The sequence below is a fragment of the Crinia signifera genome, chromosome 1 (genome assembly GCF_055691185.1).
Source record: "Crinia signifera chromosome 1, ASM5569118v1, whole genome shotgun sequence".
NCBI classification, from domain to species: Eukaryota; Metazoa; Chordata; class Amphibia; order Anura; family Myobatrachidae; genus Crinia; species Crinia signifera.
In genome coordinates, this window is record NC_139217.1 from 246878214 (window position 1) to 246900929 (window position 22716).

Consider the following 22716-nt stretch of genomic DNA (forward strand, 5'->3'; position numbering starts at 1 on the left):
TCAGGAGTGTGCTTTCATACTATGTAGAATATATTGGATGATGTTATTATGCTATATACTGTATATAAATATATATAGATATCTCTCTCTCTCTTTCTACATATATGTATGTATGTATATATATATATATATATATATATATATATATATATATATATATACATTGTATATTGCCGGATCATATCAGCTATTGGCATCTGATATCAGCACCGGAGATAAGGGCACATTGAGTGAAATCTATTCCATGCAGCTCTTCTGTGCATAAAAGCTTGTGCAGTAATGCACCATTTTGGCTTTTAATTCCAGAAAGTTGCACATATTGCTATAATTCCTCTCTCATATCTTCTGTGGTCCCTCATAGTTCATTTAATAAAATGCCTAATATTTGCAGGTATCCCCCTGGAGATTGATGTTCAGGGGTGATATGCCATAAATAGTATTTGATAAATATACCCCATAAACTTAAAATTTACAGAACTCAACTCCAAGAGACATACATATTAGGAAGCTCTCTAGGGCACCCTCTTGTGGCCTACCATGTTCCTAGTAAAATGGATGTGTCAGGGGCTAAATGCTTCATCATGCCACTACCCCCTCCAAGGTATTTGGTCAATAAGTCGACAGTGCCTAGGGTAACATGCACATGGTCGACAAAAGTTAAAAGTTGACTTGGCAATGGTCAACACATGAAAAAGGTCAGCTTGAGTTTCTATTGGTTTATTTATTCATTTTCTTTGATTTTTACCATACACATGATTGGAAACAGTAGAGTGCATGAAGTATGGCGAGCAAAGCGAGACTAGAGAGAGGATGCAGTACACTACACTAATTTGGAGTCCACAATTTACTGACTATTTTCATGCAGACATTTCCCCCTTTATCAACATTGACCTTGTGCATGTTGACCATTTGGTGTCGACATATCGACTGTTGATCTATAGACTGTCAACATTTTATACCATAAACCCACTCACACACACAAACACACACGCACTGCAACAATTGCTAGATCACTTGGACCTAGTTGGGAGAGTCTAAAGCAGTATATTATTGCCCTTTCACAGACTTCTGACACATAAATTAGTTTAGTTTTATTTTGTAGGGAATATTTTTAACATGTCCGTTATTTTGATTCAGTTTTTCCTTTAACGCAATTTGTATTAAATCTTTTTAGACGTTTATATTTTGGAGATTATATTTTATATAAAAAATGTTTTAATTCTTTTTTACAAATTAGCAGCATCATATTCTTCCCCAAAATAGTTACTTGAAATGGACATATTATTTAGAAAGTTATAATGATAGCGCTCAATATAAAACTCATACTCTTGGCATTAGTGGCTATATTAATATAGTCGAACCCTTCAAATGTAAACAAAGTAAAACAAAAATACAACATATACCACAAATATATAAATAATTACAAATTAATTCTACCACACCAAAATATATAAATAATTAGAAAAACAAAGCATGGATAAACAATTTTGCATATCCCTAGAAATACAGTACAAGACATATAGAAATGACGCATAAAATAAGAGGGGACGCAGAATACATGTAAAGTAATCCACGTCCCCTCGCGGGGCTCACTGCGCTCACCACGCTTTGGGCTCGGTGGCTTGCTGCGCTCGCCACACTATATAAAATCAATTCCATGCGTAGTTGGATAGTGGGGGTATGAAATCACCCATGGTTGACTATGCAATTAAAAATCTGGTCTTTACAATGAAAAATCGCATCGCATCGCATGCCTTAAGTAGTGGCATGCAATGAAAAAATCGGGCGCCCAGATAATACATAAGTACCAAATAAGTTAATGTAATATTTATGAGAATAAAACTGCACAAAAAACTGCGGCCAGTCACAGGAATTTATTATATTAAAAGAAATTTAGTGATCCATAAATATTTTTTTTAACCTTAATATTCATTTACTTTTGTTTTGCTTGATTTTATACCTTTATTATTTCTTGATTATTTTTGTTTATTTGATGTTTTGTAGTGAAAGTTATTTTAGTTGTAGAACAAATTCTTGCAGTTAACTCAGAAATGATTAAATGTAAATCCATTCACTCCCAATATCTCATTCCAAAAGCCTGTGTGGTGCATCACAAAATATGTTGAAAGCAACATTAAATTTTTATACAAGGCAACACAGGTCAAGACTAGCCCAGCAAATTCACAGCAAGGCATATCCTGCATAACCGCCATCTCATCCGTCAGAGGTGACATTTTTTGCATTATCAGTGGCTACACAATGAAGCCATATTAAAACTTTTCTTATATTGTTATATGAATATACTCATTACACACTGATACACATTACTTATTTCAAAAGTAAAAACATAAGTAAAACTAGTATAAATGATCATTTTTTTAACACCAATACAAACCATAATATAACTTCTAGAACTAAATACCTTGAGAATCCATTGTTAATATCTACTATTTGCTAAATAATCTAGTGCTGTATAATTAGTGCTGTCCTAATCAATAAAAGTTTACACATCCTCAGAAAAAAATCAAGTCAAGGGTAATATTAGAACAAAAAAATCCTTTTTATGAAAAAGTGTACAAGACCAATTTTCAGATGTACTATACTCGAGTATAAGTCGACCCAAATATAAGCCAAGGCAGCATAAAAAATGTTCTGAAAAAGTAGGCTTATACTCGAGTATATATGGAATGAATTAAAAGTTGCATGCAACCTACTATTGGATTCCATATAAAAACCCTGTGGCCACAGATAATTATTATTTTGGTGACACCAGTGTAATACCCCTTTCACACCGGCCACTCGGTAATTACCTGGTAATTTTTGAGTGCTGGGTCATTTTGCCCGGTGTAGCCTGTCCCCAATTCACACCACCCGCAAATTAGCGGGTCAAAGCTTTTTAATAAGGGAATTTGCTGAAAAACCTGGGTTTTTCTGTGGTGTGGAAAGGTCAACACGGTTCTTAAATCCCAGCTCACTGACCCTGATCAAGAGCAGGGTCGGAGTGCTGGGATTTAAGATCCGTGTTGACCCTTTCATACCAAAGGAAAATCATTTTTTTTCCAGCAAATTTCCAGGTTGAAAAGCTTTAACCCAGTAATTTGCTTCTGTTGTGAAAGGGGTATAAGTAGAATCTCACTTTTTTCAACCAGGTTAAATAACTTCCAACACTGTTTAAAATAACAACATAATGTATTCCCCATGCATGGGTTAATATAGTTAGTCAGTGGTAACCAATCCACAAGCAACACATATAAATAAGGATACCAAAAAAAATGTAATTCAAACAAGCACCTCTTATTTTATGTGCTATGAATACTCGCTGCCCTCTTCTTGTGATTGCCTATAAGCACCTTTATTGATTGTACTAACAGCCTGTTCTAAACATACTGTAGGGTTTGATTCAGACCTGATTGCAGGGTTACTTTTTTACAGGGTTGCCTACCTGACCCTCTCCATGAGGGAGAAAATGCTCTGTTCCTGGACTTCCCTGGTAATGTGTGATTGCCATCACCTGTGGGGAGCTAGGTCATTAATACGAAAGGTGTTTCACCACAGGTGATGGCAATCATACATTACCAGGGAAGCCCAGGAACAGAGCATTTTCTCCCTGAAGGAGAGGGTCAGGTAGGCAACCCTGCTTTTTTTAGCAAATGTACAAATCCATGCTGCACTGCTGATGGGGCAGATGTTACAGGTGCAAAGAGAGTTAGATGTGGATGGGGTGTGTTCAGTCTAAAATCTATATTGCAGTGTAAATATAAAGCAGCCAGTATTTACCCTGCACAGAAACAAAATAACTCACCCAAATGCAACTCTCTCTGCATATGTTACATCTGCCCCTCCTGTAGTGAAGCATGGTTCTGTCCATTTGCTTAAAAGTAGCCATGCGATCAGGTCTGACTCAGCCCAAAGACAAGATCCTGTACAATGACTGGAAGTCGTGTGACATCAGCTCTGGCCACGATCAGCCTGGAGTAAGAGCTGGGCTTTGCACAGTGGAATAATCATTAGAGGGTGAGCATCTTGCGAATGGGTTTGCAGCTATTTGTAGGCCTGCAATATTTTCACGAGCTGTGCTAAACAATTTCCAGGCTTGCACGGGGTGGGATTTCACTGGGCGGCGTATTCCTGATCGCTGGGCTCCAAAAATGAGGTCTGAATCAGGCACTTTTGTCTGTTGGCATTTCTGTTGGGCGTGTTTTAGCCTGATGAATGGTGATTGGTTACTAAAGGCAATTTGACTTCTTGTGATATGTGGGATGGTGGGTTTAATGGTCCTGCTTTCTGTTCAGTTAACCTTCTTATTTTTGTTGATGGTTCTTTGTCCTGGTCATAAATGCAAGAAGCAGACTCGATTGTTTCCCTGTAGACAATTTAACTTAGTTGTGTCATTCTTCTCCTGTTTTGCCTATTCTGCTTCTTTCTTATTGGCTTGGGAGCTTCAGTGAAGTATTTGCTCTTCCCTTGATATTGCTGTGACTCTCGCCTGCTGTGGCATTGATTTTAAAATTATTGTTGTCTTTTCACTGACTTCTGCCTTTTTCAAAATTCATATTTATTTATTATTTTTTTTGTTCTGTTTCTCATTGCCTTGAGTGTCCTATTTACCCTGCTTTTTTCACTCCTCTTCCCTTTTCTATATGTTTCTGTATTTTTGTGCATGTTGCTGCCCCTTCCTGCTGCTTGTTCACTCCGCCTGGCCACAGTTTGCATGTTGGGATGCCTAGCACGAAGCATGGGCTGCCCTAGGTTCCTGGGCTGTAATTGTGGCAGGGTCCCTCCTACATTCTCTGCTCACACCAGAGCATACTGTATGGAGTTATGAGTCCACTAATAAAGTTGTATTTGTTTTGCGTCATATACTTCGGACCTTATTAAGATTGACTCACAAGGCTGCAAGTCCATCAGCCGCCGCCCCCCCCCTCCCCCTCACTTGCACGACCCCCTGCAGGGCTGCAAATGGATGATTTACATAATCATCCATTCGCAGACGGGGAGAGTCTGATTCCATGGTCGCCGACCATCAAATGGTTTCTCCAGCGCTCGCAGTTCGGAGACACCTAAATAGTGACTCTAAACTGCGTGCGTCCTGTGCGAGGACAGGACGTGCAGCTGACTTCTGGTGATGTCAGCTGTCCACCCCCCCTGCATGTCCATCACAGCCTCATTAGCCTGAGAATGCCCAGCATTCTGATGGTAACGCCCATGAAATGCTGGACGTTACCATATGCTAATGGTGCTGCCTAGCACCACCCTGCCCTTTTCCGCCCCCCCGCTGTAGGGTTCGTGCACCTGGTGAACTAAATGTTCGCCGTGGATGCACGTTCCCTGCATCTACACATGCGCAGAAATGCTCCTGCTCATGTGCAGATACACAACATCAGTGGATCAATAAAAACCTTTTATTGTTCCTCCTCCATCCCACAAAACATTCCTGCATTTATATGTAACTTATCATCCTTTCTGGTTAGTAGACATTAACCGCACGTGTTTATATCATTTTAAACTTTCACCCCAAGTCTCTGGGATGCCAGAGAGCAAAATAAACTTTCTGAGGAGTGATATAATGCTGCAGTTATACATAATGATTGATACTGCAGTGGCTTGTTAAATAGAACTCAAAGTTACTAAAGCCTTGGGCTATCCATACTACAAAGCCTACAGTCAGATTGTGAGGAGCTCATTTACTCTGGGGTTAAATAAAATATCCCTTTATCCTACTGTAAGAGATCTATGCTAACATTCATAATCCTACAGACACATGTGGAATATATGATGCACAAGGCAGAGTAGGCTGTCCAGAGCCACATACTAAACACAGCTAACTGCAAATGAAACATGTACTAGCATCTTCTGTAGGTTTCAGGAGCAGAGTAGTACCAAGAACAATGTTATTGCTAATGTATTTAATGAATATGTTGTGTGATGTGCTATTTCTTTACTTGTCAGGTATAATCATAACCCTGATACATTCATGCTCCCTATACCACATATACGCTGAACTTATTTCACACCTAGACCAGTATGAGACAAGATATTGCCCATGAATTCCAGGTGCTCATTTTACAGAACCAATAAGGTCCAGACATGCTTCAATCAGGCTAAGGACCTGATTCTGAGATGAACACAGCTGCTAAACTAAAATCTGCCGCAGGTGGTGTCTTGTGTAAACACCACCTACCTGCATGTCTGATTTACTGCTAAATCCAAAGATAAATGCAGACAAATGTTAACCTGATTGTGCATCATCCATCTCAGTAATCCTTAGGTTGCTTAGTATGGCTGGTGTTTTCACACTGCAGGGGCCAGTAAAGCAGTATTCTAAGCTATTGGCCTTGACCATTTCAAACAATGTGCCTGGCATGCCTTTGTTTTCTTAAACGCATGCTGTGCTTGCCTCTTCCCCGCAGGCATGAAAAATGCTGGGGTTCTTCTTGGGGGCTGGGTTAATAGAAAATTGATTGGAACACCTACTGTTGCAACTCTACCACCCTTGTCCTTAACGCTCGTGATGATTATATAAATAGAGTAAGAAAAATACATACATTTTAAAATAAAGTTTATAGTAAATAAAACAATGCCCACATTTTTGTAAATACTTTTATTATTACTTTTATATTTAATCATAAATATAATTCTAATACCATATATACTCGAGTATAAGCCTACTTTTTCAGAACATTTTTTATGCTGAAAAAGCCCCCCTCGGCTTATACTCGAGTGAGGGTCCCACTTGAGTTTTCCCGTTTTTTTGTTGTAAAATTAGGTGCCTCGGCTTATATTCGGGTCGACTTATACTCGAGTATATACGATAATTACAATATAATATTATTTAATTAAATGTTTGGCATAATCAAATGAAAAAGTATTTTATTTGAATGCAATGTTGTAAAAAACAACATTTTCTTTGAGCTAACTTACATATAAGGGGGCATGTTGATGCTGATGTTTCGTAGTTGACCTTTGCATGCCAGATTGACTTAGCCTTACAATTGTCTACATAATTTAGACAGAAGGCAAGATGGCTTTCCATACTTGCAATGTTTATAATACATTAGAAATATTAATAATACTTATTTAAAGTAATCATCATCAGGGCAGTTGAGAGCCTAGCTGGGATCAGGCACTTTTAAGGGGGCATGGCCTAATCAAGGGTCACATGGCTGTACTATAGCACTTTAAGCACCTCCCTGGCCCAGCACTTTAAGCACCTCTCCAGCCAGAACAAAGCAGCATGTGCTGGGTTCAAACAAACTGCTGCTAGAGAATGGGGCCCCACTGATCCCCTTAATAAGATCTAGGCCCGAGTATTTAGTACCCCCCCTCGGCACCACTGATCAATATTCACATATAAACCTTTCAGGAGTAAAATGTCCTGCCAAGTGACGAATGTACAGTATTCTCCCCATGATAGAACAACCACTATTTAAGGACATTTTGAAATTAATACCATTTTTTTAATGCTAGCATAGTACTCTCAGCAATAGAAAAAATTAATGTAAGCTTAATATAGTGTTTGTTTTATTGATATTAAGTACACAGTTGGCATCTAATGTAGCATAATTCATGTGATGCTTTACATCAGATACCACGTTTTATAGATGTCTATTTTGTATGCATTAAATAGCTATTCTTTTATGCACCTTTTAATGTAAAATACAAGCTGCTTCTATAAATGTAGTTGCTAAGTGCAGTGTTTAGCTTGATTCTCCATCCAGTCAAGCATAGCTTAACTCCCCAGATTATGATTGTTATTGGAAATTGCTGAAGAAGTTTATGGTCCGTATGATTACTTTTACAAAGGAAAATGTTAGAAAGCAAATACAAAGTCATTCAATGCTGAAAATGTGAGAAGGATACACTATTTAGATATATTTAACTAAAGGTAATTGGTACTAAGAATACCTAGGAATCTTAAAGACAAAATTAGAGCAACTCAAAATTTTAATTATTGCTTTTAGAGATTTCTTTTAATTAGTGTTTGAACGGGCATGAAAAAGGCAGATCTGTTTTTTTTCGTGCCTAGGATTACATTCAGGGAGAAAACATGAATGAAGCAAAGGGATTTCATTAAAGTTGCTAGTTGTCAGTTAACCACAAAAATTTTAAAAATGTAACTTTTTTGTCTTTGTACTGTAAATCGTGTTCTCAAACCTTATGTAGAAGGGACAGTGTATGATTCCACTAAGCACCCTCTAGAAATGGTTCCCCTAGGAATGTATTGCATATTTGAAGAATAAAAGACCCAAAGAGCACCACAGTTTTCACAACAATGCTCTAGATCAGGCATGTACAAATTATAGCCCTCCAGCTGTAGTGAAACTACAAGTCCCATCATGCCTTGCCACAGTTTTGCTATTAGGGAATGCTAAAACTATGGCAAGGCATGCTGGGATGTGTAGGTTCACAAATGATGGAGGGCCTAAGTTTGGCCATGCCTGCTCTAGATGATACTAGATTTGCATTGCAAGTTTTGGAAAATTATCATTCCATCTTTCATATTAAAAGTCTGAAAAATTAAAGCTAAGCTATATGGGAAGCTTAGTCAAGGACCACCAGATATTAGAGCTACAGTATAACACGGACATCATGTTTTACAGGTGCCGTGCAATGTGCATCCTATTTTGTTTTGCTAACAACTGTCAAAATATTAAAATGTTTGTATTAATATCTATTTTTGATGTTACAAAGTAGTCAGCCAACAGTTTTGAAAAGTGCTGCTACTATGTGTGCTACTGCTAACAAGTGCTGAAAAAATGTCTTGCTAGAATCCAAGAGTTGGAGCTTTGGAATTAATGAAGCAAATTAATGTATTTTCATTTGAATACTTTCACCATGTACCTATTTTTGCGATTTATAAAAGCCTATTTAATCTCAATGAAAGAATAAGTGCTTATTGGTCTTTATATTAGACATATGAGCATCAACAGCCAATCATTGTATTTTTGCGTAACTACAAGTCTTTAGTGTCACCACAAATAACAGAATCCAGGATATTTGTATTACTGTATGTGTGAATGCAGGATTTTAGCTCATTAAAGTGTATCTACTTAAACCATTATACTTAACTTACCTGTAACAACCCAGCAGACATTTCTTTAATGGTCTGATTTGCATTCCCCACCAATCTTTTCTTTTACACTGAAAACACATGAGGATCAGGCTAAGGAGGTAGTATTTTGTACAGTAGGAAGTAGAATAACTTACTTGCTGGTGTTGAATGTTTCCCCAAGCCTTTGGCTAGTCTTTACCACATAAGGCTCACATGAGGCTGACAGTTAACTACTCAGGCATAAAAACTAGAGAATTGGAAACCTCAGCTTGTCAGGCAGTAGCGTATCCCCAGAGATAGCTAGACATGTGTGTTTGCAGAAGCAGTCAGTAAAGGGAAATTTGGTTCAGGAGAAGTTAGAGGAGATCAAACAGTGAAACACAAGCCTGTCTATGCAATCAGTGTGCAGGATATGCAAACGATTACACCTTCATCCACCTGCTACACAATAGGTCTGCAGCCTTGTTCTGAGAACTGGAATCATAGCCTATAAAATAATTTTGGTACGACTTGTAAAAATATTTTCTATTTCAGTGCAACATAAATTAAATTGGTCACTGTTTTTGGATACCAAGAAAGAAGAATTAAAATAATATATTAGTTTTCTCTCACAAAACCACTTTGATATAAATATATTTTAGGTGTATTCATAGGAGCCAACGTTCTGAGTGTTCTCATGTTAGTGGCTAAGGCAGCACAAATGTTGCTGGTGATCAAGAACTGTGTGTTTACAGAGCAGACTCATATTGTGGTAATATCATTTGCCTTCCCTACTCCTATTTTCCACCGCCCTGTGGACCTATCCTATAGAACTTATAACCTTAGTCTCCTATGCTAGAGTATTATTATTATTATCAGTTATATATGTAGCACACATATTGTATTCTGCAGTGCTGTACAGTGCACATTCACATCAGTCCCTGCCCCATTGGAGCTTACAATCTATGTTCCCTACCACATGTACACACTAGGGTTATTGTTGTCAGGAGCCAATTAACCTATCAGTGAATTTTTAAGTTGTGGGAGAAAACCGCAGTACCCGGAGGAAACCCACACAAGCACTCCATCCATTTGGGACCATGGGGTGGTGGGGGGCCGGTTGGGGGAACCGGAGATCACTGCTGATCTTCTCTGCTTGCTGAATAGATGCTGTGTGCATACGAACAACTTATATTCAATGTGGAGAGGGAGCCAGGAGCTGTCCAGCTGCTCGGGGAGCGCTGGGCATGCCCCAAAGTAATGGCAAGGGGGGTTGTGGCAGTCATTTTGTCTTATGGCAGACCCACATCACTCTTAGTTCCACCAACTTCTCAAATCAGTCATGCTTTCGGCATGGCAGGTCCCAAATTCAACAGCCCAAAATTTGAGAGGTATAATGTAAGTAGATATGTGTTAAACCCATGGACTTTCACAAATTGTATTTTGTAACAGATAATTTCCAAAACACTCCCCATTTCATGGAGCCAGTTAGTATGGGGTAACTGGCCTCACACAGGGCCTAATTCAGCATGGATTGCTCTTTAGAGAATTTTCAGTTTGGCTAATTATCGTACGACTGCGCATGCATGTAAACATATTGCAAATAGATATCCATACTCACAGCAGTCCAATAGCAGTTGCACTTTGATTGACAGGAAGCTAGCATTAGGGGTGATAACATGGCATTTTCATGGTGTGTATGAAAACACAGGTGTGCCAAGGAGTATTTTGGGTGGGTCTCTGACATCAGCGATGACCACTTCCAGCCTGGTTCTTGGGCAGATTAGTGAAAGCCCTAGACTTACTCAGATGGAAAAAAACTCTTTGATGTTAAAGTTTTAGAAATCCCATCTTTTAGTAAATTTACCGCCTCATCTCAAAACATTCTTCTCATTGTCTGGTTTCCAGAAGTCATACATTGATTTATTGTACTATTGAATGAAATTTGTATTTTTTAAATAAGATATGCTTAAACATATGACATTTTGTTTACATTTAAGGGAGTGATTTCTCTGGAAGTCCGTACAGCCATCCACAGTATTCCTCATATAATGATTCCTGGAGATTTCCTAACCCTGGATTACTAGGTGCGTATGATAACTACTGCTTTAACACATATAATATTCATTATGTTACTGTACATAAATATTGTAGTATGTATCTTGTGTTTTAATTACTTCATTCTATAATATAACTCTTCTGAATGTTGCATATGTGTTTCTTTTGTGCAGGGCATAGGATTAGAATATGTAAGAAAAAAACCCTAAATACAAGATGTAAAGAGTTACATACAGGTTTTAAAATATTACCATATATGTATAATTCTATCCCACTTACATAATTATTTAGTGAAAACAAAAATAGAGAGTCCTACTAGAGAGAGCGTACATTCTAAAGGATCCAAAAATGTATCTTTTTTTAACACCAAGACGTTTGCTTATAGAACACACAGATTAATGTATTTGGGCCACATTTGCAGGGGCGTTAAGAAGTTTTGTACATAGGGGGACAGCCATGAACTTGTAATGCCCTGTCAACTACATTAATATTAATGTTATGTATATATATACATTAAGTATAGACAAGACTTGAGGAAATGTAGAATCCAACATAAAAACTGTAGAGTCCGATGAAGGGCAAGTGTCCATCACAAAAGTGGCTGTGGTATATAGCTTTTGATTGGGAATTTGTTATTTTGCTGTTTTTACTCCTGAATAATGTATTGCATAAATTAACTGGTCAAAGTTGTTTTAATAATGGACAATAAATACAGTAACAGCACTTCAGAAAGAGTTATTGATACATGAGACATTATCAGATACACCAGAGACAAAATTATGTACATCAAGGTAAGGCTAATGCCAATCAAGTAGCAAAATATACATATGCCAATCAAGTAGCAAAATATACATATATATATATATATATATATATATATATATATATATATATATATATATATATATATATATATATATACATCTCTGATTGTGAATTGGACTATTTTTGGGGTCCAGGCATTTTGCATGCACCCTTTGTGGACACCCCGCTCTATTGCCTGACTTAAGTGTGAATGCAGTCTTCCATTGGTCTAATATATATATATATATATATATATATATATATATATATATATATATAACAAGTTGGGGGTGGCCGGCACTCCGCTGATCTTAGGTAGATGGACTGGGTGCCCTCCCGGGAGAACAAATTACTCCTATGTATCCAAGTGCATGAGGGTGGCACTCCAGTAGAATAGAACTCGGAAACCAAACAGTTGTACCAACGTTTCAAATGTATTTAGACATTTTTCATCAGGGTGTAAAAGTGCATTACAATAAGACGGTATATATACCTTACTGATGCCATGGAGATGATCTCGGTGTACAGTCACTTCCGGGTGGCGTCAGCGTGAGGGAGCGCACGTTCACTCGCAGAATGACTGCGTCCTGCGTCAGCGCGCCAGGTCGCCAGGAGGAGTTCAGGCTACTCACGTGATCCAGCTTGCTGAGATCACCCGGTGTCTTCCGGCTTCCCTCATCGCCTAGCAACGCTTGTACAGGACACAACCCCGTTCGCGACAGCTTCCCCCTTGCTGTGGCCCCTCCGGGCATGCTGTTGACACAGAGAATGGTGATAACTTCTGAGACACACATCTAATAAAAATACATGTGAAAGACAATTGCCTCATAATTAGTAAAAAATATAAAATAAAATAAAGTTGCTAATATCCTGCTAGTAACTATTATCGATGCTTGTTAAGAGGACATGGCACTATGATTCTAAATGCATAATTATGTTAAGTTATGTTAAACATATAATGGTTGGCCGGCTCCTAAAACAATGTTTTTGCAAATTTTACATATTACAGGAAGCAATTTAGACTACAGCTTTCATTAAGGCCTTTAGGGGCCAGAGTGTCCATCTTCCTGATCCACTGCACTTCTTTCTGTAGCAGGATGCAACCTCGATCTCCACCTCTCTTAGGGAGAGGGACATGGTCCCTGATGAAATTCCACTAGAAATGAAACGTTAATATACGAACCTGACTCTGCTTGATTATTCGCTACGAGTGCCGCACATTGTGTATACTACCAATCCCCTTGCTAGTGAGGGCACCGGGCGCAGCAACTTGAACAGGAGTGAGTGCCGGACCTGCTGTACTTTTTATATATATATATATATATATATATATATATATATATATATATATATTTAATTAATGCTGCTCAGGGAATGAAATGACTGGCACAATTTCCTGCGGCTGTGGTGGTATGTAAGCACAACTTACCTGGACTTTACGGCATTAATAGTTTTTCTCACAATGATAACAAATATTATTTTCACTTTTGTAGACTTTTCTGTAACAAATGTAATTATTTGAATTGTCCAATAAAAACTGACTAGAGATCATAAGTGCAATACAACAATGTATCCAGTATACAGCAGATGGTAAATGCGGAGTCTTAAATACCAACTGGAAACTTGCTTGATTAATAAATACCCCCTGAGTCTAATTTCCTCATTAAGTGAAATTGTGAATATATTTCAATATATTTGAATAGCTTTTCAGCAGAAAAACTGTGAGAAAAAGAGCTGTATACACGTTTAAGTTTTAGTTAGCTGTTGCTAATGAGATATGCTTTTGTTATTTAACTGTGTGTTCCATTATATGTGCCTCCATTTTCAGTAATGTTTGTTATACTATGTGATTGCTGTATTGCACTGATATTTATGCACACATTACACAATTCAATAAATTACATGGTATGCCAGTCAATACCTTACATATGTCAAAACAAGGTAAAAACGAGGTCAGAAATAAATAATATTTGATGTTAAACATATATATATATATATATATATTCAGTTAATGTCCAATAATTTAAAGCCTAGCATGTGTGTGTCTGTATGTGTGTGTGTATATATATATATATATATATATATATATATATAGTATATATATATATATATTTATATATATATATATATATATATATCTGTATCTCTCTATCTCTCTCCCTCTCTCACTATATATATATATATATATATATATATATATATATATATACATACAGACAGACACACACACATACATATAATTTGCTGAACTTTCTTCAAATTTATACCATGTTAAAGAGATACTGACTTTAATAAGTGCACTTTGACCCATTCTTATAGCTAATACTATGTCGGCTTTTTGAGACACTTATCAAAGGAAAATATGCTTAACACCTTAACACTGCTGTCAAAAATTAGTCCACTTTGACTTTGCATAAAATAATTAGGATTTTTTTCTGCATAATTTGCACAAATGAGATAAGTAGAAATTCCAATTAATTGTCAGCACTACATTATTATTTTTGCCTAGAAGGTTTCAAGATTTACTGAAGGCAAAAAAGACTATATGACCTAATTCAGATAAACCAATCTTATTTGTAAATTTAGGGAATCACACGCTCATTTTTAAAAACAATAAACATATATTAAAAAGTATTAAAGCAGCAAATTATTTATTTTTATATACCTGAAACAGTTTCAAAAGAGCCATCCAAATAAACATATTCAAAATCTATGTAAATATATATATATATATATATATATATTGGTATATATTGGCAGCATCGGATAGTGTAATGGTTAGCCTCACAACAATGAGGTAATGTGTTTAATTCCCAACATGGCCCTTACCGTGTGCCTGTGTGGATTTCCTCCGGGTACTCCGGTTGTCTCCTATAATCAAAAAATATTCTGGTAGGTCATTTGGCTTCCAACAAAATAAACCCTAGAATGAATGTATGTGCGTGTACATGTAGTAGGGAATATAGATTGTAAGTCCTCCTGGTACAGGGGCTAATTTGAATGTTCTAATATACGTGATGATGTGATATTTATAAAAAAGATACTTAGCAACAAAAATGTAAAGCCTAATAGGTTGATATGGGCAACACATTTTTGCCGCATGTTCATAATGTGTCTTCATAAATACCACCTGATAACAAGGGCAATCTATTAACAGTAGAAATGAATACAAAACTTAAGTGTAAATGATTTTAATGCCACATTGTTTGATTTTGAAAATGTTTGTAAAAATAAATACAAAAGTGATAAATAGCAATGCCATCTACTGGATGCCATGAAATAAAAATACAATACCACAGACCATGTGCTTTTATACAGTATATGTCATAGCTACTCCAAGGTGATTGTTCTTCTTATGATTAGATAATACAGTACTTGGAGCATTATTACAGATGATTTCAAATTTCAAACTGGTAACAAATTTGATGAAATGTCCCTAATTTCATGTACAGGAACTTGTTTGTGGTAGTGTTGTCAACAGACTTCTAGTCAAAATACTATACAGTATGTGGTTCTTGTTTGGTGGTTACAATTAACTTTTTTTGGTACACTGGATTTTTGTAATAAGAAAAAAGTAATAAATAGTAATCCGTCCGCACTCTATAATATACTTACACACAGGGGCGGATTGGAAGTGAAATCCGTCCCGGGAACAATATCGAAGCAGCCTGGGGGAGGGGCGGTGCTAACGCTACTGCGGGGTGGGGGGTGGAAGCTTACACTGCTGCCGTGGGGTGATAATGCTACTGCCGTGGGGGAGGTGCTGACGCTACTACTGGGGGGGGCTCCACGCTGGTTCCATCCACGCTGCAGCTGCTTCTGACCAGCGTCACCGAACAGCGACCGGCGGCTGCATCCTGGTCATAAAGAAAGGCAGCACAGCCCAAATCAAATAAGGCCACCACATATATTCCCAGCAGGATGATGCTAGCACTGGCCCTGGTAGAACGGTTGGTGGCCCAGCCGGGGGGGAAATCTGCACCGGCGCACCGGGATGTGGCCCGGTTTCCCGGTGGGCCAATCCGCCCTGTAAGCATTCCCAAAAGGAAAATATAAAGAAATTAGGGCAATATGAAGATCTAGCTAAACCACCTCTGTCCATTATAAAATGGGGTGAGATAATATCTCTTTTCTGCCATGACAGACTATTTTGTATATAGGAAATAAGTTGTGTATGGTATTGTTTATTTAGAATAATGTATGATATAAAAAGGCACGCATATAACCTATAGCTATGTGGGGCGGGGCCGGATTTCCCACTAGGCCCATGAGGCATGGGCCTATGGGTGGCATCTGTTGGGGGAGGCAGAGCATCCCTTCCCCTCACTGGTTGGGATTCACCGGAAGGGTCGCAAATCATGTGAGGGAAGGACAGGCCCTGGCTCGCGCGCTACGGGTTTTGTATGTCCCCCAATAATTATAAACATATACTGTAGGTCATCTATAGTCTGATTATGGAAAGTAGCATTAAGCTGTAAAAGGACATATTGCAAATTGCATTAATGTAGAAACTGTACCTTACTACACTGATTCATGCTGTATATGGTATAAGTATTATTCTACAACAAAATCCTTGAAGGGCTACTAATGTAACCAGGATTTGACTTGCTGAAGTGTGGAGAAGCTTTAATGTAAAATGAGGTTCTTGTAGGAAGTCTGCAACCTCCATGTAGATTAGTAGTGTTCCGAAAGGAAGCACAGACATGCACTGTAGGATATTCTTTAAGGCTGGTTAACACACACAGGCTGAACCTAGATAATGGCAAGAGCTGGTTAATGAAGAAAAATGATTCAATTTCATGCTGGTTTGGTCTAAGAACTTCCTTACCATTCTCCTCATTATTTCCCAACTCGTTGTTCAACTTAAAGGATTTCATTTAATACAATGTTCCTGTTCTTTTGCAGTAGATGTGTCTTGTACATGTTGTGTAACGTAACAGGTAGTGGCAGGAATCCTTAGATTAAATGTATGGTTACGATATAGATCATCCTTTCTGCTGAATCTTGTGTACAGTATATGAATGATATACATGTGTGGCATGCCTCCCCTGGAATTTCCCCATTATTGTGACAATGCAGTTTCTTTTTTATTCATTTTAATTTTATAATCTTTTTCAAATATTTTACAACACTGGCACAATAGTATAGGAAAAGAGAGTGCAGTAAGGTTTAACTCACAGACAATATCTAGATTGACACCAAAAGATCGCCATGCACTAGGTGGACATGCACAAAGTCGACAGGATCAAAAGGTCGACCTTGAAAAGGTCGACACAGGAAAATATAAGCATGCGTTTTTCATGTTTTTTTGGTGTCAATGTTGATACCTGAGCACATAGACCACCAAATAGTGTCCCATGTACCCAGACATGGCTTGCTACACTTGCCATTCCCAATCGGAATCCATAGGGATAGTAAAGATTAAAAAAGTCATAAATAAATAGAAAATATCATGGAAAAACTCCTGTCAACCTTTTCCTGTGTCGACCATTTCCATGTTGACCATTTGTCAATGTCAACCTAGTACATGTCAATCTTTATTACAAGTACATGTCAACCTTTTGACTGTCGACCTAGACATTTTGAGCCATCCACATACAATGTGTCTATTCTATTTTATGTTAAATAATAAATTTCAAACTGGTTCAATTGTGATTGAATTTCAAAAAATCTATGGTCACAAAAAAGTTTAGCGTATACTCGTAAACAAACCTCCGTATTTGGTGTTCGCTGTTGAGTTTGGTATTAGCATTAAAATTGATGTTAAAAAAAGAACTTATTTATTCATTAATAAAAATATGGTGTAAAAAGTGAAAACATCAAATTATTATGTTTGACATTTGCTATGCAAGTCTTGTGTCCAAGTTTTGCAGCTTGCAATAAACAACTGCCAAACGAGAACACATACAGTATATTACCTGATATTTGTATGAGCTGATTTGTATACGGACAGTATAAGCTACTGTTTTGCATGGTCAAACAAACAAAGAATGGTTGAGGAACATTCTCTGCCTAACTCTTAGCTGTCTACCTTAAGCAAAAAGCGCCGGCCAGTATTGTCATAATTGGAGTCAGAGACCAGGTTACCCATCGGACACTGGCACAAACTATCCCTGGCACAAACGCCTTAAGCTGACTGCAACAGAGCAAAAATGAGTCATCATGTGACACTATTCCCCAAAAGTTATATTTGACAGAAATAAATCATCAATACTCTTCAAATGATTTTTCCTCTGTTCGCTATAAAAAGTAAGCAAGGACTTACTCTTTAATCGAACGGTGATGGCCGAATCGAATGCGGGTGCTGATGTCATGTGATGTCAACTGCCCATCCCAAACAATCAGGGGCACATCTGCGTTTGCTTAGGTCCACCCAGCGTTTCATTGGGCGCGCCCACAGTTTTGGTGGGCAGGTTAACGAAATGCTGGTGCCCACTTCGAAGCGCCCCCCCTCCCCCAGCCTGTCAATCAGCAAGTGCCCCAATGAATAAAAAAATTTTGAACTACAAATCCCAGGATGCTTTGCATTAGTTTTGCTATGTGGCCTTGCTGAAACTGATGCAAGGCATGCTGGAATGTGTAATTTATCAACATCTGGAGGGCCGCAATTGCCCAGCCCTGGCCTAGGCCCATGCGCAGACCTCCACCATCGGGGATGGGGCCGAATCTGGACCAGGTCTGAATTGGCCCCTATATCTGCAGAAAGACTGAAATCACGATAAGTGACTTGTTAACAAAGAAAAACCTACTTTCAATTGATATACAAAGGCACCGGTAAAATGTAATTGTTGTAGGTTTTACCCCAATTGTAGCTACATTATTTTTATTTAAAATAGACCCTATTTTTATATCTTTCTAAATGGCAGAAACCTATTTTCATACAGTATGAGCCTTTCCATCGTGTAGATGATTTACTGTATAATGTCAGCAAAGTTAATAACCGAATATTTAACCTTATGTTCAACTGAACTTTTATAATGGAATTTTGAGAAGCAATATGGCTTTGGCCTGGACTTCCTTTTACCCTGCGTAGCTGTATCCGAAACCATGTATGTTAATTTAAATTGTGATAGCAAATTAAAGATTTTATATCCTAATTAAAGGTTGCAGAAGGCTGCCTTCAAAATATATAAATATAGAGCATATACTGTAGCAAACACTTTCTGTAATTCTATGAATCTGATTTTAGAAAGAAATATTTATATATTTACTGGAAATATACTATACTGAAATAAAATGAGGTTTTTAAATAGTTTTGCAATACAAAATTAGACTAAAGCGTTATAAAATTATTTGTGACCAGATAACTGATCATTAATTATAACTATACATAACATGTTACAAAGCCTTTTCCCTGATATGACATCTTTATGCGATGGCTGTGAATTCATGTCACTGTACATAGATAACCTATTCAGTGACTTGCATATTTAAGTTCTGATGGGGTGCAGTGACGGTGCAACAGGGATGGCGACAATACAGTATTCAGGGGTGGGACGCAGCATTTTCGCCATTTTTCAGATGTGTCCGAGCTGCACCTGGTGAGGATTGTGGCAGCATTGTGATGTCACACACAGTCGCATTGACCCTAAACATGGCTAGCCTGTGCCTGGCTTTGCAGCTAGGCTGCCGGTCGCACATATTTTTGTGAGTACACCATGGGGAGGGACCCGGTGAGCAGGACAGCCTTGCCCTGTCCTGGGCACCCCACCCCCAGCCTACCACCAAACCAGGCACTATGTTATGACAGTTCAGAATGGACCAAAAAGTGACTTAAAGTTAGATGTCACAAATGCAAGTCAGCCAGTGAGACCTTGGTAAAACATCGCCTCCCAAATTCTCTGCTATTCCTAAAGCTGTCCATGCAGCCTAAAATACTTAGAACAAAGGAGATAGGATATGATAGACTAAATTATCTTTTTTGAAACCAAAAGGTCTAGCATCATCACTGCTCTAGCTGAAATCTATCACTGTAATCCATTATGTTGAGAGTACCTTTTAAATGAATTTATTAGTTGCTAAACAAGTACTGTATATTCTCTCCAACATTTAAGTTTCTATGAAACTGAGAATATATTTCTAGCAGGGATATGTACTATACTTTCAATGTGGTTATTATTTATTGGATTTTTACAACTACAAAGGCTGATGTGTTGTTCCTTCACCCTTTACATGCTTTTCACACACAGGGGCCAATTTATCAATTGTCAGGTTTTAGATCCAGAAGAAAGGGTTTGGGGTGTGGCGCTAATATCACTATGTCGGTGGGAGCTGCTTGACTTGAGTGGTCCAAGCTCATACAAGTGCACTAGATACAAAAAAAGGGGTAGTCAGGCGCTCACCTGATGTATTTAGATAATAATGCCTCCTATATAATTAACAAAGATGGGTGGAGTCAGTAAGTAGGTTTCAAATATAGTGTTTTAATGAAAAAAAAGTGCGTCAAACAGAGATGGTAGTAAATAAATATATATGTCATGCACAATGTTGATGCTGGTATAAGAGCTAGCCTATTTTATGGCGTAGCTGCTGAGAGCCCCCTCGAGGGAACCAGGGTATCAACGGATCCCTTTTGACCATAAGCCCAACTGGGCTTATGTCTCTCTGCAGGTTCTGTCCTGATCTTCCAGGGCTGCTGGGGAAATGGGGATCTGGATGCGTGAAGGGGATAAGCAGGGAGCGGCGTCCCGCTAACCTGCTTCTAACCCTGTCAGCGTTGGGGAGCTGCGCGACGGATCTTCTGTGCAAAGGTTTTGGATCGGACAGTTAGAATTTTTTTATTTCTACTATTTGCGGTAATATGAATTTCTGAATTGGAAATCACATCCATGGATAGGCGCTCAATAATTCTCAAAATAAAGCAGTCTCCATATGGGGTCTACTATTGAGATCAGAAATGGGGGAACCGCCACAAATATCGCAGTAATACATTGAATGGAAACCTACATATTGCAGTGATTTCCTGCAGTGATGAATAGTACACAGATTGCACTACTTATCAATGCCCCTTCTATCTTACAGGTTCTCCATACTATTACAGTACAGCGAGAGGAGCAGCGCCCCCTGCAGCCGCCACTGCCTATGACCGCCACTGACAGAATGCAACAAGAACATAAGCACTTACAACAGCTATTATTTGTGGGAATTGTACAATATGAATGAATCTACTATGATATCTTGAGAAGGAAATAAGGAGTATTCCAGAATTGTCATATTGGACAGCTGATCATTTATTTTCCAACCATCTATTCAATGATGGGAGTTGGTCCTTAATTATGATGGCTAATATTGGTAGCCTAGTGAATATTGGAATGGTGAATTGCCTTGGCTACATTGGAATGGATGCGAACAGTTAAACAGATCATTTATTTGTTATTTTTTTAATTTTTTAATTTTTATTATTTTTCACTATCCAGCTTAATTGTAAATATTGTGTGTGATTTATGAGAGGAGCTTAGTATAATTTGCAACAGGACACAAGTGTGCATCGGAAAGTGCTTATAGCATACTTACTATACTTTGTAAAATGCTGCACTGATCCATAGAATTCAGTAAGCTTTAAGTCAACATTACACCAGGTTACCATCCACTATGGCTACCTTTGAGGATGATGCCAGTATGTATGCTTAATTCATATTTATTATGATTTCCATAAACGTATGCCATTTTGCAATGTTCTGTCATTGAATCAATACCCCAAAGTATTTATATTTAAGGAAACCAGATGTTAGATGCTTCTCAATGGAAGTCATTCTCCTACAAGTAAAACCACTTAATACAACATTTATTATCAAATCAATGTAAACTTTATGTGGAAAAATGTATTTTGTAAAAGTGAGAGAGACATGTTTTAATAAAATATTAATTTTACATTCCAGAATATCCAACTGTTAAATAAAAAAGTAATACATACAAAATATTGACACCAAAATGTATTGATATTACTTGGAAACAGGAGAAAAGCTATCCTGCAGATACAGATTGAGAGGATGGTTCACTGTTCCCAAGTAATATTAAAGCTATTGAGCTTTTATGTATTTTTATCATTACATGTCTAATTATGGTCACAACTACTTGTTTGTTGTTTTACTATATATGGGATAATGCACCTACTGCTGTTAAGTTATAAGGTTATTAGTATTAAGTGAGAGGCAGGACTACCGAAAGATCTGTCTGACCCCATTGTTAGGTGGTATGGGAGTCATGGGGTAATGTCCATAACCCATTGGGGAACCTCTGCAGAAGCTTCATACAGAAGGTATGGTTATGAATCCCTGACCGGACCACACCTGGATATTTTGTATGTGTCCCCTCAACCCATTTTGCAGCTTGTATACAGGTAATGGATCAGAGGAAACTTCTAGTTTCATAACAATTCAACCAATAATACACATATTGTTCTAATGCTCTAATATATTAACATTAAAAATAATCATTATACGTGGTGTAATCAAAACTAACCATGTATACAGATTTATACCCAGAACATTATAAACCACACACACACACACACACACACACACACACACACACACACACACACATATATAATAAAAGTGGAGGTCCGGCACTCCTAGATACGATTGACAACTGCCCCGATGTCTTCCTAAAGATGCAATATATATATATATATATATATATATATATATATATATATATATATATATATATATGACTACACTCTTTATTGTAAAAAGGCTTCATTCATATCAAACTTGCAGAATGTTAAAGTAACACATCATCTAAAATTCTCATACTTACAGGGTGCCGTGATTTAAAAAACTTTGGGAACTACTGATCTATTGTCTTATTTTAATGTTAAT

General features: G+C 37.7%; 1 protein-coding gene across 8 annotated transcripts in view; it reads left to right on the plus strand.

Moving 5' to 3' along the window:
• The window catches only part of PAX5 (paired box 5), a 254571-nt gene extending 232067 nt beyond the window's left edge, over positions 1–22504 (plus strand). For all 8 annotated transcript variants that reach the window (XM_083179807.1, XM_083179794.1, XM_083179784.1 and 5 more), the window contains 2 exons: positions 11032–11118; positions 20915–22504. In XM_083179807.1, coding sequence (XP_083035933.1) covers positions 11032–11118; positions 20915–20988 — 161 coding nt within the window. In that variant the 3' untranslated portion in view covers positions 20989–22504. The remainder of the gene's footprint in view (positions 1–11031; positions 11119–20914) is intronic.
• Positions 22505–22716: the final 212 nt, after the last annotated feature.